Source organism: Anomaloglossus baeobatrachus, chromosome 2 (genome assembly GCF_048569485.1).
Source record: "Anomaloglossus baeobatrachus isolate aAnoBae1 chromosome 2, aAnoBae1.hap1, whole genome shotgun sequence".
Classification (NCBI taxonomy): domain Eukaryota; kingdom Metazoa; phylum Chordata; class Amphibia; order Anura; family Aromobatidae; genus Anomaloglossus; species Anomaloglossus baeobatrachus.
In genome coordinates, this window is record NC_134354.1 from 533,219,414 (window position 1) to 533,237,051 (window position 17,638).

Genomic DNA, 17,638 nt, shown 5'->3' on the forward strand with positions numbered 1-17,638 from the left:
TTCTTTTTCAAATCCTGGAAACTATTTTCATCATAATCAATTTCATCACAGATTTGGCGCTCTCTTGGACCTCCTAATACCTAACAGACCAGACTTTCAGCATCTCCCACTCTCACACACCATCTCCTCATCTTGCCCCCTATCTGTCGGTGTTCCCCAAGGTTCCGTTCTTGAACCACTTCTGTTCTCCATCTACACCTTTGGCCTGGGACACTGCTTTCAGTATCATGTTGTTGATACTCAGATCTCCCTCTCTCGACCTGACATCACCTCCCTACTAAACAAAATCGCACAATGTCTGTCAGCTATTTCATCCTTTTTTTCTGCTCGATTTCTAAAACTGAACATGGACAAAAAAGAATTCATTATCTTTCCTCTTCCTCACTTTACCACCCTACCTGACATATCCATCAAAGTCAAAGGCTGCTCACTTTCCTCAGTCCAACGTGCTCGCTGCCTCGGAGTAACTCTAGACTCTGCTCTCTCTTTCAATCCACACATCCAAGCCCTCTTCACCTCCTGCCACCTTCAAAAAAATTTCCTAGATTCGTACATTCCTTTCCCAAGAGGCTGCAAAAACCATAGTGCTGTATTATCTCCCACCTGGACTATTGCAATCTCCTGCTCTCTGGCCTCTCTTCTAACAGTCTCGCACTCCTACAATCTATTCTACACTATGCTGCCTGACTAATCCACCTACCCCCCCACTACTTCCTGACTTCTCCTCTCTGCTAATCCCTTCACTGGTTTCCCATTGCCAAACAACTCCAATTTAAAACCCTAACTATGGCCTACAAAGCCATCCACAACCTGTCTCCTCCTTACATAAGTGACCTAGTCTCCCGGTACTTACCTGCATGTAACCATCGATCCTCACAAGATCTCCTTCTCTACTCCTCTTTCATCTCCTCTTCCCACCACCACATCCAAGATTTCTCCCGTACCTCCCCCATACTCTGGAATGCTCTGCCACAACATATGAGACTCTCGCCTACCTTGACAAGCTTCAAATGGAACCTGAAGACCCACCTCTTCCAACAAGCCTACAACCTGCAATAACCCTCAGTCTGATAAAGCACTGCACGATCATCTCTACCCTCACCTACTGTATCCTCACCCATCCTTTGTAGACTGTGAGCCCTCGCGGGCAGAGACCTCTGTCATCCTGTACCAGTCTGTGCCTTGTTTTGATTATGATTATTGTACTTGTCCATACTATGTATACCCCTTTTCACATGTAAAGCACCATGGAATAAATGGGGCTAAAAAAATAAATAACATTTTTAATTAAACCAAGTTTAGTGCGAAGTGGTAGAAGATAAAAAATGTGGATCGACCAGTGATTTGTGTTGTACATTGAAATGACCAACTGAACGCTCGACTCATAGCCCTCCATCTCATTTTGCACTGATTGTGGTCATCACAACTGTTACCTAGTTTACATGAAGCATATACATATCCTATGCCTAACTGTAGGCCAAGTGATGCCACTTTCAGGTCAGCACAAATTTTCCATTTAAGTTCTGAGTATTTCATAATTTTCAAAATGATGTATGGCCACCAACACTGCTCTGTATAGCTGAAATGATGACCTTTTATGAATGCCGGCTCGCAGCCAGTATTCACAGTAAGACAGTCATGACAGACAAAGTGGTCATCAGCTGACCCTTATTACAACCCATCGGTATGTCACAGGTGATCCGATGGGAGCGGGGAATGACTCATTCCCTGCCAGCGCATGTTAAGAGATTGAAAGCAGGATTTAAATGGTTAACAGCCACATTTGTTAGAGGCACATGTTGGCTAAACAGATCAGCCAATAAGTGCAGGGAAAGATGCAGGTTCGGCATGCGGGGCCGTATCAAAGCAATTGACATGACATATGACAAATATACATGAAAGGGTAAAAGGGAATCTGTCAACAGGTATTTGCTATGTATTGTGAGAACAACATGATGTAGGGGCAGAGACCCTGACTTTAACAGTGTTACACTTACTGGGATAAATTTAGCACAACTGGAGGTCATCATTAGATAACTAGCCGTGTTATGCCACATAGTCCTCGTGCTCTGTGTACCCCTGTCCCACCACTTTACCACTTTAGCAACTGTCAATGTACACAAAACCTGCCCATCAGTGGTGTAGGCGGAGTTTCAAAATGACTATGCAGAGCAGTAAATTACACTTGGCTGAATTCAGGGTCTCTGAATCTTAGGGTGTTATGACTTACCTTCTATTTACAGGACAAAAACTTTACATTTTGAAATAAAACTGATGCAAACCTGAAAAATTCCATAAAGGAAAATCCATATCCATGCTGTTCTGCAATCCCAGCACATACAACATTTGCTGATGCACCAATTAATGTTCCATTTCCTGCAAGTAGAGAACATGTTCATTATATCAATATAAATGAGTGGTATGAGCCAATTACATAGAAAATGACTAATTTCTTCCTAGGCTTAAATTATTAGATAATCGCATCTCTCGAGCATGAATACTTTTTCTATTAATTTGCTAATTTGGTTTCTACTAATGCAATTGAACACAATGAGTAATTAGTAAAGAAAAAAGCTTTATCCCTTACATTTTGCATTCAATCATTGTTAAGGTAAATTTTACAGCAACCTCATTGTGATAAAATTGACAAGATACTAAAACTACATCTGTATTGGTTCCATTTTTTTCTGTCCATTTACCCAAAACATAATAACATACAACCTAATCTTGAACAGTTTGGAGTTACCAGCAGTCTTCAATTGCTAAAAGGGTACACACACGAGTACAGGGAAATCCTGACCATTAAAAATACTGTCAATTAGAGTTGAGCGTGGTTCTCGTGATTTTGGGGGGGTGTTCTAGATTGAACTAAAACTCGAGCTTTTTGCTAAAAGCTCGATAGCTCGAGTTACATTCGAGAACGGTTCTAGCAGCAAAAAGCCAAGCTAATTAGTAGCTGGCTTTTCGCTGTAATAGTGTAAGTCACTCTGTGACTCACACTGTTATGAAATTTCAGCATATAGTGTGTGGGGACTGCGCGTTCAGATCACTGCTGCAGGGATAATGGCGATCGCCATTTTTTTTTTTTCTTGTCTTCCGTCCCTAAGCGCGCGTGTAGTGGGATGGGCCAGCATGTCAGCCAATACCAGACACACACACAGCTAAGTGGACTTTTTGCCAGAAAAAGTGTAGTGCCCTGGACTAGCCAGGTCATCACAGGTAACATACATACACACCCACCCCCATTAGACAGTAACATTAGCCAAACATAAAACCCTTGTTGCCTCCCTCCAGGGTCTGATGTCCACACCAGGTGGGGGCCAAGTGGTTGGCCCCACCCATCAAGGAGATCACAGGCCTGGAGGCGTGAAAAGTGAGAGAACGAGTTTGGAGTTTGAAGTGTGAGGAGTAAATACTTGGGTGTCTGGGTTTGTGGCCCAGGCATTGACAGCAAGGTTGGCAGACGGTGGTGGCTATCTGCAGGAGTGGTGAAGCAACGCAAAACTGTAAAACCGGGGTCAGGCGTTGGTACCGACCGGGGAGCGAAGCGAAGATATCACACACAGGCAGGGTCATCGGACCCCGACCAGGCTTGGAGCCGCCGACAATAGTCAAATCCGAGTGTGACCGGAACCCCAGGGGTTCCCTAACAGCCAAAGACCCGATAGAAGGCAACCGCCCACACTGTGAGGGTATACAGCTACCGCCTAAGGCTAGAGACCCAAGGGCCAGCGCCTGTGGGCCAACTGGCTCCTCCGGCATCCATACACCGGGGAGCGGACTACTGTTGGGGATCCATCTCAAGGTCCAGTCACACTAAACAACTTACCAGCGATCCCAACAACGATAGGGATCGCTGGTAAGTTGCTAGGAGGTTGCTGGCGAGATGTCACACTGCGACGCTCCAGCGATCCCACCAGCAACCTGACCTGGCAGGGATCGCTGGATCATCGCTACATGAGTTGCTGGTGAGCTCACCAGCAACCAGTGACCAGCCCCCAGCGCCGCGTGGAAGATGCTGCGCTTGGTAACTAAGGTAAATATCGAGTAACCAACCCGATATTTACCTTGGTTACCAGCGCACGCAGCTACACGTGCAGAGAGCAGGGAGCAGCGCACACTGAGCGCTGGCTCCCTGCTCTCCTAGTTACAGCACACATCGGGTTAATTACCCGATGTGTGCTGCAGCTAAATGTGCACAGAGCAGGGAGCAGCGCACAATGCTTAGCGCTGGCTCACTGCTCTCCTAGCTACAGCACATATCGGGTTAATTAACCCGATGTGTCCTGCAGCTACATGTGCACAGAGCAGGGAGCCGGCACTGACAGTGAGAGCGGCGGAGGCTGGTAACAAAGGTAAATATCGGGTAACCAAGGACAGGGCTTCTTGGTTACCCGATGTTTACTGTGGTTACCAGCCTCCGCAGAAGCCGGCTCCTGCTCCCTGCACATTTAGTTGTTGCTGTCTCGCTGTCACACACAGCGATCTGTGCTTCACAGCGGGACAGCAACAACTAAAAAATGGCCCAAGACATTCAGCAACAACCAACGACCTCACAGCAGGGGCCAGGTTGTTGCTGGATGTCACACACAACGACATCACTAGCAACATTGCTGCTACGTCACAAAAGTTGTTCGTTAGCAGCGATGTTGCTAGCGATGTTGCTTAGTGTGACGGGGCCTTTAGTTAAACAAGTACATCAAGGTGCAGGGAAAGACAGCCGCCATCACCTGTCTGGGGAGAGACACTGCAGCCGGCTGCGGGACCCGTCCCATCCAGCAGTTTCGTTTACCGAGGACTTTGTGCATCTCTTGCTGAGTGAGTACACCCGTGCCATCCGGCACCGCGCCGTGCTGTCCCTGCAACCCTGCACCTCACCAACCCTGCCTCCCCGTCACACCACCGGGCCCCGGGACCACCGACCCCTACCCACGGAGGGGGAAAAAAACATCCCAGCTGCTCCCTGCCATCTCTCCTGGGATCCCCGTCACCAGCAGCGGTGGTGCCCATCTTCACCACAACCCATGGGTGGAGTCACGGACTAAATCCCCCAAACCAACCACCCCTTTCACTCACGGGCGAGGAGCACCGCTCGAGTTTCCGGACCCAGCCCACCGCTCAAGCCACCAAGCAGCCGCAGCAGCGCCGGACCCGAGCGTTAGCGAGTGACCAGCAGCAGCGGCGTCCTCCCCGCCCACGACACAAGCAAGGGCATGTGTCATAGACTGTCCATGTAACATGTCCCTGCATTATAAAAACGGGTATCTGCCCGTCTGGACGCCATTATCTGCCTTCTGCGTCTGCGTGTCAGTCACCGCTGGCGCAGCTCCCGTCACCGATACTACGGTGTACGCTCGACACACAGCGCTATACAGAATAGGGATAGAAGTTTCTTTCAGCCCTTGTAAGGGCTAATTACAGCAGGCTCAGAGCCATACGCGACAGTAAGGTGCGTGGAAACAGATTTTAACAGCTACAGATAACAGCATCTGTGTAGCTAAGCTCAGGGACTTCTTCACTGCATTTCACCATTAGGAGGGATAGAAAGTGAGGCTTCCTTTCCTCTACACTGACCCACAACCTGGCCACTGTACCCTCCTGCCCTTTGCACACTCAAACTCATTGTTACTAAGCCATTATACTAGCAAACACTGACGAAACTTAGTGGCATCCTAAATGTGGCTGTTGGACTTCATTAGTGTCCCACTGGTGCAAAGATATTTGCAGCACCTCTGCATTGCACACTCAAACTCATTTTTACTAAGCTATTACAATAGCAAACTGTGCTGCCAGTTTAAGGGCCATAGTTTCATTGTCCGGGATAGTTATTGTTGTTTATTCTGCTGTCAATAAAGGTAGACCAACGCTGCAATCTACACCACCTCTCAATTTTTACTACCACATTTTAAGTGCACAATCTTGTCGCAATCAAAATGAGTGGCAAAATGACAGATGCTGGTGGAAAGGGGAAGAGGCGTGTTGGAAAAGGAAAAAAAGGGTTTGTCCGTGGGGAAGGTGGCAAAGCTCCATTAACATCTGCTGAAGATAGACCATCTTCCAGCAAAAGTAAGATGTCTACTACTTTCCGTGGACAATCAGATGTGCTCCCTTTTTTACGGACACAAACAACTGGAACAAAGGTAGATGATGGCCAAAAAAGGAAAATGCTTGAATGGATCTCAAGTGGTCCAACAAGTGCCCTCTCCGCCACCTCAACTACCGCATCCAAAAAACACCAGTCCTCGGAGTTGTCATCCCAATCACACTTGCTTTCTCCCAGCTCTCAAGTCTCCATCCGCCCTGCACAGTATGGTGGAACAGAGATGGCTGAGTCTGCATAGCTGTTCAGTCACAATATAGCAGAGGTCTGCTCCCAAGCTGCAGTGAGTACAGACCAGGAAATGGTCTGCAGTGATGCCCAGAACCCTTGTGACTCAGATTCAGGCCGTGATGAACAAGTTTCTGAGCATAATGTTGACCCTTATTCACAAACTGTAACACCTGTTGTAATAGACAATGAGGAACATACTGATGACGATGAGACGCAGATACCAGATGGGGATGACAACTTAAATATTCGTTCAGGGCAGGAATAGGCTCGATCTGAGGGTGAATGGAGTGCAAACACAACGCTTGATGAGGAAGTTCTAGATCCCACCTACTGTCAACCCACAGTCAGGCACTTGAGGAGGTTAACAGAGGCGGTGGATTTGGATGCTACTGACGACGAAGTTACCTTGCGCCTTCCTGGACAGAGGAGGAGTACTGGTAGCACGTCTACAACTGCATCCTCAGCCACCAGTCTGCCTCTGAGCACTAGTCGGGGTGGCTCAGCAGGTCGCATACCCTCTAAGCTTTGCCTAGCCTGGTCCTTTTTTGACCTTGCAAAGGATTGCCCAAATCATGTGATCTGTAAAATTTGTCGGGATTCTGTTAGTAGAGGGCAGAACCTCAGCAGTTTGACAACTTCTTCCATGAATCGTCACATGAATAAATATCATATGTCCCAGTGGGAAGCTCACCGTGCTGCAATGCGGCCTAGCGGAGCGAACCATCCACCGCCTGCCCCTTCCAGTGCATCCGCACGCTCTTCATCTTCTAGGACTGTGGGGACAGCTATCACACCTGGTTTTCCACGCACAACTTCCACCACTGTAACCGCAACAGGCAGTTTGCTTGTTAGGTTGTCAGTTGCTTTGGAAGGGGAAACAAGTGCGTGTGTACAGCTCTCTCAGACATCGATAGTATCAACGTTGGATGAAGGCAACATCATGTCTACGCCTGCACTTTCCTCACAAATATGCATTTTTTCAGGGACACCCTACTCACCACCGTCTACACACAGCAGCCAGATCTCTGTCCCTCAGATGTGGACAAATAAAAGGCCATTTCCTGCGACCCATGACAAAGCTAAGAGGTTGACTTTGTCCCTCTGTAAGCTCTTGGCTACCGAAATGCTGCCCTTCCGCCTGGTGGACACACAGGATTTTAGAGACCTTATGTCTGTCGCTGTGCCCCAGTACCAGATGCCCAGTCGCCACTACTTCTCTAAGAAAGGTGTGCCTGCGTTACACCAGCATGTCGCACACAACATCAGCGCTTCCTTGAGAAACTGTTAACGGGTGCATTTCACGACCGATTCTTGGACCAGTAAGCATGGACAGGGATGTTACATGTCGCTGACTGGGCACTGGGTAACTATGGTGATAGATGGTGAAGGGTCTGCTGCACAAGTCTTGCCGTCCCCACGACTTGGGCGTCAATCCTCTGTCTGTCCAAGTTCCTCCACTGCTTCTGCCTCCTCAACCTCGTCTGGATCCTCCACCTCCGCCCCAAGCCTGCCTGGTCAGGCCACCAGCGTTTGAACTGCGCAGAAGGAATCACGCACCCCTTATTACTATGCTGGCAGCAGAGCGCATTGGCATCAGGCGGGCTTTGTCTTGAAATGTCTTGGAAACAAGAGTCACACAGTGGCTGAGATGTGGGCAGCTCTGGAGACTGAGTTTGGTAAATGGTTGTCTCCACTCAACCTGCAGCCTAGTAAGGCCATGTGCGACAATGCTGCAAACCTGGGTGCGGCCCTTCGCCTGGGCAAGGTGACACACGTGCCTTGTATGGCTCACGTGTTGAACCTTTTTGTCCAGCAATTTTTAACACACTATCCCGGCCTAGATGGCCTTCTGAACAGGGCACGAAAACTGTCTGCTCACTTCCGCCGTTCAACCACGGCTGCTAAGTGACTTGCATCGCTCCAGAAGTCTTTCGGCCTGCCGGTTCATCGCCTGAAATGCAATGTGCCGACACGCTGGAATTCGACTCTCCACATGTTACAGCGACTGTGGCAGCACCGTCGAGCCCTGGTGCAATACGTCATGACGTATAGCCTGGGCCAACGAGATGCAGAGGTGGGACAGATTACCCTGATGAAGTGGTCTCAGATCAAGAACCTATGCAACCTTCTGCACAGTTTTGACATGTCGACGAATATGTTTAGCGCTGACAATGCCATTATCAGCATGACAATTCCAGTAATTTACATGCTGGAGCACAGCAGAAATGGAGGAAGAACTGTCCATGGGCATGGAAGACTCAGCGGATGAGGGAGACCTTGGTCAAATTTCAGTTGAAAGAGGTTGGGGGGAGATGTCAGAGGAAGAAAGAACAGTTAGCACCTCTATGCCACAAACACAGCGTGGACTTGGTCTGCATGGCTGCGCAAGACACATGAGCGCCTTCTTGCTGCACTACCTCCAACATGACCCTCGTATTGTCAAAATTAGAAGTGATGATGACTACTCGCTTGCCACACTATTAGATCCCCGGTACAAGTCCAAATTTTGTGACATAATTCCAGCCATAGAAAGGGACGCACGTATGCAGGAGTATCAGCAGAAGCTGTTACTCGATCTTAGCTCGGCTTTTCCACCAAACAACCATGGTGCAGGGAGTGAATCTCCCAGTTGTAACTTGACAAACATGGGACGGTCTCGTCATCTTCAACAGTCTACCCGTACCAGTAGCACCGTATCTGGTGCTGGTAACAGCAATTTTATTGAATCTTTTCATAATTTTTTTAGACCATCCTTTGCAAGGCCACCAGAGACAAGTCTGACACATAGGCAATGGCTGGAGAGGATGATACAGGAGTATTTCCAAATGAACATCGATGCTATGACTTTGCAAATGGAGCCTTGCTCATTTTGGGCTTCAAATCTTGAAAATAGGCCAGAGCTCTCCACTTACGCCTTGGAGATCTTGTGTCCAGCTGCCAGCGTTGTCTCTGAACGTGTCTTCAGTGCTGCTGGGTGTGTGCTGACAGATAAGCGCACGCGTCTGTCCAGTGACAATGTGGACAGACTAACGTTCATCAAAATGAACAAGTCATGGATCCACAAGGAATTTACTACCCCTGTGTCATCCTGGGGAGAGTAAATGCTTGTGGATTTGGAATGTGCTTGATGCAAATCAAAACATCCTGTTTGCAACTAGAGCACAAGTGCTGCCACTGATGGGGTGTCTGTTTGTTGCCCATTGCATCCAATCCCAATGCACCTTTCATTCAACCAAAGAAGTTTAAAAAAAATGAAAGCCCTGATGTCGTGAGGAAGGGTGAGAGCCAAGGTAGAGTAAGCTAGGGAGATCACAGTGCTAACCCACCTAACGATGGTGGATTTAGTTGCTTGTTTACCTTTATTAGCTCCCTGGAAGGTGACAAAAATAGCCGAGGATTGCCGCCATGGCTCTGTTACCCTAAGGTATTTGACCAAGTATCTCTTAACATCCAGGGAGTGAAAAGTTAATTCCCCTTGGGATTTTGATTCTTCACAAAGGAAAGGTAAAATTATCTCCTGATAAAAAAAAAGCTGGGTCGGGTTTTAGAATTACTCTATCAGAAAGAATGGTAGTAAATGGAGGGTTAACGGAGAATGACTGCAACTCACTAATAGGTCTATTAGACATTAGGGCTACCAGGAGAATGATTTTAAGAGTCAGAGCCTTCTCCGTAGTTGAAGAAATAGGCTCAAAAGGGTGCTTTAGTCAGAGCATTTCGTACTAAATTTAGATCCCATGGGGCTAACTTCGAAGACCTCAGCGGTCTAGAATTGAAGCGACGAATTGACGAGTCATTTTTCCAGGAACTCTAGAATTTCTGTCAGGGGAACTTGTTGAACTTGATTGGTTATGCTCCTTCCTGAAAATTCCTGTTTTCTTGCATAATATCATGGTAGAGACTAACGTATCTGAGAAACCACTGGCTAGGAGGAGTCTACTTTCAAGTTCCATGCTGTAGATGTAATCGCTAAACCTGGGGGTGCAGGACTGGTCCTTGTGATAGTAAGTTTGTGACATCGGTGAGAATCCAAGGGTCAAATACTGACATGTGCCTGAGCCACGTGAATTATGGTCTCCTTGGCCAGAATGATGCGATTAGAATGACTCTGGCTCGGTTTTCTCAGATTTTCTTGAGTATTTCCGGTATCAGCTGGAACAGGGGAAAAGCATAAGCCAATCAAAAATCCCATTCCTGGAGGAGTGTATCTACCCCATCTGGGAATTCCCTTAGGTCCAGGGAGAATGAATGGTGAATAGATCAGTTTCCGACCAACCCCAGGCTACACAGATCTGTGGGAAGAGGTCTTGATTCAAGGCCCATTCTTTTTGACTGAGAACATGTCAGTTTAGGAAGTCGGCCACTGTTTTCCACTCCCTTGTGGGTCGGTTAGAGATGATAGGTTCCCCTCTGCTAGCTGGAATAACCATCCTGCTTCTTCCATCAGGGATCTGGATCTGGTTCCCCCCAGATGGTTTATGTATGCCACCACAGTCCTGTTATCAGACATAATGCCCACATCTTTCCCTGATATTTGTACCAAAGCCTGTTTGAGAGCCTGTCTTACCGCTGATAGTTCTTTGAAATTGGAAGAGCAATTTCTTTTGGTAGGGTCCCAACTACCCTGGAGGAAAAAAAAACCTCCTAGTGAGCTCCCCACCCCGAGGGGCTTGCGTCCGTGGTGACCACAATTGGATGTTAGACTTGTTAAAGGGTGAGAGTGTTTTAGTGGCCTTTTGTCCACTGTGAAATGCTGCAAACACACTTATTTACTGTTCATTGTATGCATTGTTACTGACCAGCGACAAGAGACTGCTTTTTTGCATCTGCATTCGACTGGTTACTATAGCAACATCTCAACCGACTTCTTGACTGGAGTTTAAGGGTTGAGAAGTCTGTGTGTACGAGCTGCAGGGAAAGCAAGAGATGTGCATAACAGAATGGAGCCACCACAGAAATATTTAAGAGAATTGGGAGAAGATTCGTGTTGGAGTTTAGCGAGGAGGACTGTGATGCATGTGAGCAGCATCCTGTGCCAGAGATCACCATTCTGCAGCTGCTGACAATATGGATTCACCGTGAGAGGAACTCTAAGTCTTTTATTATGGCAGCTAGACACCATATACCCGGGTAGGGTACGCTTGGCCCAGGACCACGTGCACGTTACACTTTATGTTTTGGTACCAAAACACCTCTCTGTTAAGGCCAACTATAGACACACACAGTAAGACTTGCCGGCTCTGCTGTGTCAGTTTGCAGTTACATATAAAACCTTAAAGGGACAGCACCACACTTTTGCATTGACTGTCACTTCATAAGATTTCCAGGACTGTGCTGCTGAGCTGCGTGCTTTGCCTTCACACTTTTACCATCTGGCTTCTCTGTGAGGCTTCAGCATATAAGGGTATTCAAGGAGTTTATGGGATTTGTTTATGTTTAGTTGGATAAGTTGTGAACTCTTGTGCTGCACCACTGGTAGGGTGTGTTCACACACACAGTTACTCCTGTTTCCCAGAGGGATTACTAGGTATTAGGCAACTATTAAAACAGTCCCTTGGTTAGGCAAAGGTTGGTTAGGAGTAGTGATGAGCGAGCATGCTTGTAACTACTCGGTACTCGCACGAGTATCGCTGTACTCGGGCTGCTCGGCGGGGACCGAGTAATCTCGCGATACTCGTGCTGTACTCGTGGTCTTCATCCCTGCATGTTGGCGCTCTTTTGAGAGCCAGCCCTCATGCAGGGATTGGCTGGCAGACCACTGCAATGCCACAGCCCTGTTAGTTGTGGAATTGCAGTGATTGGCCGGCCTGCACAGCGTGACCGAGCCTTTATACCGGCCGGCGCGCTGTGCTCTGCTCGCAGCTATCCAGACAGTCAGTGCAGGGAGAGTGTCGCTGATTCAGGGAAAGCTTTGCGGCCCTTTATAGCTTTTTCAGTTGCAGGGCTGCAAACAGTGTGACCAAAAGTCCTTCTCAGGACTATTCTAGTTGTATACAGGCAGGCAGGGTATAGCCAGGTCGGAGTACAGTAGCAGAGTCCTTCTCAGGACTATTGTTGCTATATACAGGCAGGGTATAGCCAGGTCTGAATACAGGCTAGTGACCAGAAGAGTCCTTGTCAGGACTATTGTACCAGTATACAGGCAGGCAGGCAGGCAGGCAGGCAGGGTATATATAGCCATTCCTAGTGGTGACCGTATACCAGCCTTCATCATATTTGGGGCTGGTGTACACAGTCTAAAACAGTCCAGATAGTGTCTGACTTGTCTGTAATTGTCGCTCCCCAAAAAAACCTGTTAGGTTCTTAGTGCGTCCGTGCTTGGTTTTTAAAACCGCACGTGTGTGCCTGTCGGTGGCAGCGTACAGGTGCACTTGTGTGCAATTTCCACAAACTTTGATATAACGCACAAGTAGTGAATACACGTCAGCACAGCATTGCAAAATGCACAAGGGCATTGGCAAGGAACAAGGAAGTGGACGTGATGGTGGTGCAGGCAGAGGCCGAGGTCGTGGGCAAGCTCTAATTTCGCCACAACAAAGGGCCACATCTAGTCGCTCGCACGTCCTGTCCCAAATTCTTGGGGACCGCAGCAGTACACCGCTCTTGAACCAAGACCAGTGTCAACAGGTTGTTAGTTGGATAGCAGATAATGCTTCCAGTCAGATTGGCACCACCACAAACACTCTGTCTTCCACACGGTCAAGTGTCAGTAGCCGTGATACTGCACCGCACATTTCTGAACCTGATCCTCCTTCCTACCACCAGGCTGAGTACACGTCCTCCTCGGACATTAATGATCCCACACTTGGACACTCGGAAGAGCTGTTCACGTTTCCATTCACACATTCTGGCCTCTCGCCAGCTCATATTGAAGTGGGTCATGAGGAGATCGTCTGTACAGATGGCCAAATATTTGAGCAGCCACGTTCTCACGAAGTTGGCAACGTGTCTCAACAAGTGGTGGACGATGATGAGACACAATTGTCAGGAAGTCAGGAGGAGGAGCAGGGTGCGGAAGAGGAAGACGACGTGGTGGATGATCCAGTAACTGACCCAACCTGGCAGGAGGATATGCAGAGCGAGGACAGCAGTGCACAGGGGGAGGGAGGCATAGCATCACAACAGGCAGTAAGAAGCAGGGTGGTGGCCCCAGGCAGAAGTCAGGCAACCGTTCCCCGGAAAAACACGACGACACAAGGTGCCTGTACAAATGTTAGGTCTTCCCGAGTCTGGCAGTTTTTTAAGTTGGCTCCAGATGATTCTAAAAAGGCCATTTGCAACACCTGCCGTGCCAGCATCAGCAGGGGTACCAAAACTAGCAGCCTGACCACCACCAGCATGATCAGGCACATGTCAGCCAAGCACCCGACTTTGTGGGAAGTACAACAGAGTCGAGGAGCAGTGCTTGCTGATGTCACTGCTACGTCTTCGCTGGTTGTGCATGCGAGCCAATCCCCTGTCCATGCTGCCTGCGAACAAGCCTCCTCCACTCCTGCACCTGCAGTTGCCTACGCAGAAAGAACACCATCATCAAGCACGTCCTTGTCCCAGCGCAGCGTTCAGTTATCCATTCAGCAAACCTTTGAACGCAGGCGCAAATACACTGCCAACACCCCACATGCCACAGTTCTAAATGCTAACATTTCGCGACTGCTTGCGCTGGAAATGTTGCCTTTTAGGCTGGTGGAGACAGAAGCATTCCGCGACCTGATGGCGGCAGCTGTCCCACGTTACTCGGTCCCCAGCCGCCACTATTTCTCCCGGTGTGCCGTCCCCGCGTTGCATAACCACGTGTCACAAAACATCACACGTGCCCTGAACAACGCTGTTTCACCCAAGGTCCACCTAACCACAGACACGTGGACAAGTGCTTGTGGGCAAGGCCGCTACATCTCGTTGACGGCACACTGGGTTAATATTGTGGAAGCTGGGACCCAGTCTGAGCGAGGGACGGAACACGTCCTTCCCACACCAAGGTTTGCAGGCCCTACCTCAGTCAGTGTTTCACCCACACTCTACAGCTCAGGAATGTCATGCTCTTCAGCCTCCTCCTCCTCCTGCGCATCCTCATCCACTGTACCCTCCACACCAGTCCCAAGCTGGAAGCACTGCAGCACTGCCTCGGCGAAGCGGCAACAGGCTGTGCTGAAGCTAATCTGCATCGGTGACAAACCCCACAATGCAGAAGAGGTGTGGACAGCTCTGAAACAGCAGGCAGATCACTGGCTCACACCTCTGAACCTAAAGCCAGGAAAGGTCGTGTGTGACAATGGCCGGAACCTGGTGGCGGCTTTGAGGCGAGGCCAGCTGACACATGTTCCATGCGTGGCCCATGTGCTCAACCTCGTGGTTCAGCGGTTTATAAAGTCATACCCAGAGCTGTCTGATCTGCTGGTAAAAGTTCGCCGCCTGTCTGCACATTTTCGAAAGTCACCTACTGCTTCAGCCGGCCTAGCCGGCTTTCAGCGCCGTTTGCATCTTCCGGCTCACAGACTGGTGTGTGATGTCCCCACGCGTGGGAATTCAACTCTGCACATGTTGGTCAGGATATGTGAGCAGAAGAGGGCAGTTGTTGAGTACCTGCATCACCTAAGCCGTCGGGAAATGGGTCAAACTCCACACAACACCTGAGGAGTGGAGATGGATGTCAGACCTATGTACCATCCTCCAAAACTTTGAGGACTCCACCAAGATGGTGAGTGGTGATGACGCCATTATTAGCATCACCATACCGCTACTCTGCCTTCTAAAACGGTCTCTGCTGAAAAACAAACATGATGCATTGCAGGCGGAGCGCGATGAGTTGCAGCAAGAAACAGTAGTGGGTGTGGGTGATAACACACAGCCCAGCCTCGTCTCATCACAACGTGCAGTGGAGGACTATGACGAGGAGGAGGATGAAGACATGGAGCAACTCTCCGGCCAAATTGAGGATATGACATGCACACCAGTCATATCCTCGGTTCAGCGTGGCTGGCCAGAGGACAGGGTAGATGAGGAGGAGGAGGAGGAGGAGGAGGAGGAGGACAGCATGTTCAGTCATCTTGTTGGTCAGGCTACTGAAGTCCTGGCTGTTAAGAGTCTGGCGCACATGGCTGACTTTATGGTAATCTGCCTGTCTCGTGACCCTCGCGTTAAGAACATCTTGGCCGACAATCATTACTGGTTGGTAACACTGTTAGACCCACGCTACAAGGAGAACTTTTTGTCTTTTATTCCCGTGGAAAAGAGGTCAACCAAAATGCAGCAGTTCCGGAAGGCCATAGTCACGGAAGTAGGCAAAGCATTCCCCTCACAAAACGCTAGCGGCATAGGTCATGAATCAGTGGACAACCGAGGCGTACAGCCGAGAGAGGCACAAGTCCAATCCGCCAGAGGTAGGGGAACAGTCTTTAAGATGTGGGACAGTTTTCTCAGCCCCTCACGTACCACAGCCCCTGAGGTGCGGGGTAGTGCCACAAGAAATCCTAAGTTTGCCCAGATGCTGAAGGAGTACCTTGCAGATCGAACAACTGTACTCCGACATTCCTCTGTGCCTTACAATTATTGGGTATCCAAGCTGGACACGTGGCATGAATTGGCTCTCTACGCCTTGGAAGTCCTGGCCTGCCCTGCCGCTAGCGTTTTGTCAGAGCGTGTTTTTAGTGCCGCAGGTGGAATCATTACAGATAAACGCACCCGCCTGTCAACTGAAAATGCTGACAGGCTGACTCTGATCAAGATGAACAAGGGTTGGATTGGGCCAGACTTCACCACACCACCAGCAAATGAGAGCGGAATTTAAAGTTTGCCATGTACCTCCACTCACCCATGGGTACACACTTCTGGACTTTGGATAATCGCTGGACTGCTCCTCCTTCTCCTCATGCGCCACCATGATGACCGTTACAAATTGCAATACTTAGGCCTTTGTTTCAGGTATACCCCCAGTGGTAAATTTTTTCGCCCATTCTTTGCAGAATGGACATTACAACGACAGGAGACCCGCTCCTTTGCAATGGGAACAATGTTTTGAGGCCCTCATGCACGTCTCTACCCAGGGACAACGTGGAGCCTCCCAATTTTTGGCTGCCCTGCCAAAGGGCTATACTATAATACACCCACTTCCTTACAATGGGCACTTCAAGTTTACAGGCCCTCATGCATGTCTCTATCCAGGGACAATGTGGAGCCTCTCAATTTTTGGCTGCCCTGCCAAAGGGCTATACTATAATACACCCACTTCCTTACAATGGGCACTTCAGGTTTACAGGCCCTCATGCACGTCTCTATGCAGGGGCATTGGTGAACCTCACAATTTTGGACTGCCCTGGCAAAGGAAAATACTACAAAGACTCACTTCCTCAAAATGGGCACATTAGACTCAAGAGGCCTTCATGTACGTCTCTTCTCAGGGACATCGGAGTGCCACACAATGTTTTCACGTAAAATCTTTCATGTATTAATCTCAAAAAGTAACATACACCAGCTCTATCTCACTATTGGGTATGTGCCCTTAACATTTCTGCCATGAAAAATCATTTTGGGGTCATTTTGGAAGGTTTTCTGGTGAGTCTGAAAAAATGGCGTGAAACGCGGACAAAATTGTTCACAGCTGTGACTTTTGAGTGATAAATGCTTCAAGGGGTCTTCCCCATGCTGTTGCCATGTCATTTGAGCACTCTTCTGAGACTTTTGTGACATTTTTAGGGTTTCTCCATGCTGCCGGGGGGTCATTTCACAAAAATACTCGGGTCTCCCATAGGATAACATTGGGCTCGTTGCTCGGCCCGAGTACACGAGTATCTTGGGATGCTCGGCCCGAGCTTCGAGCACCCGAGCTTTTTAGTACTCGCTCATCACTAGTTAGGAGGAGACATAAATCACTGTCACGGGTGGCGCTGCACAGGGACATTGGCATAGGCCTTGTATTTATGTTCTTCTGTTTTATGCATGTTTTTCTGTTTTGGTAAAGTAAAGCAATCATTTATCAATCCATTTGCCAAGAGTCCATTTTCTGGTGCGTGGTTTTGCTGTATTCGGGGGAGCCATCTTGTACACGACTGACACACTGTTCAAGGAACCCCTATACTATGATTTCCCTCTTCCAGCCACCATCGAAGAGATTTTATCACGTTCAGACTTCGTTAGAACTTTTGATCTAGACTGTCTGGATTTGTGGTTTGGAGTAAAGACAAAATCCCTTTCGGCGCTTCCGGAGGATAAATGGCGTATCAGTGCAAGTTTGCAAAAACTTCAAGAACAAGAGTTTATTAAGGGTTCAATAAAAAACGGACAATTACGGACAACGCGTTTCAGCTAACAAAA

The 17,638-nt window shown here is 48.6% G+C and overlaps 1 protein-coding gene across 1 annotated transcript in view; it reads right to left on the bottom strand.

The window, feature by feature from the left end:
- OCA2 (OCA2 melanosomal transmembrane protein) overlaps window positions 1-17,638 on the bottom strand; it is a 700,143-nt gene that overhangs the window by 70,574 nt on the left and 611,931 nt on the right. The window contains exon 23 of the mRNA XM_075334313.1: window positions 2,283-2,376. Coding sequence (XP_075190428.1) covers window positions 2,283-2,376 — 94 coding nt within the window. The remainder of the gene's footprint in view (window positions 1-2,282; window positions 2,377-17,638) is intronic.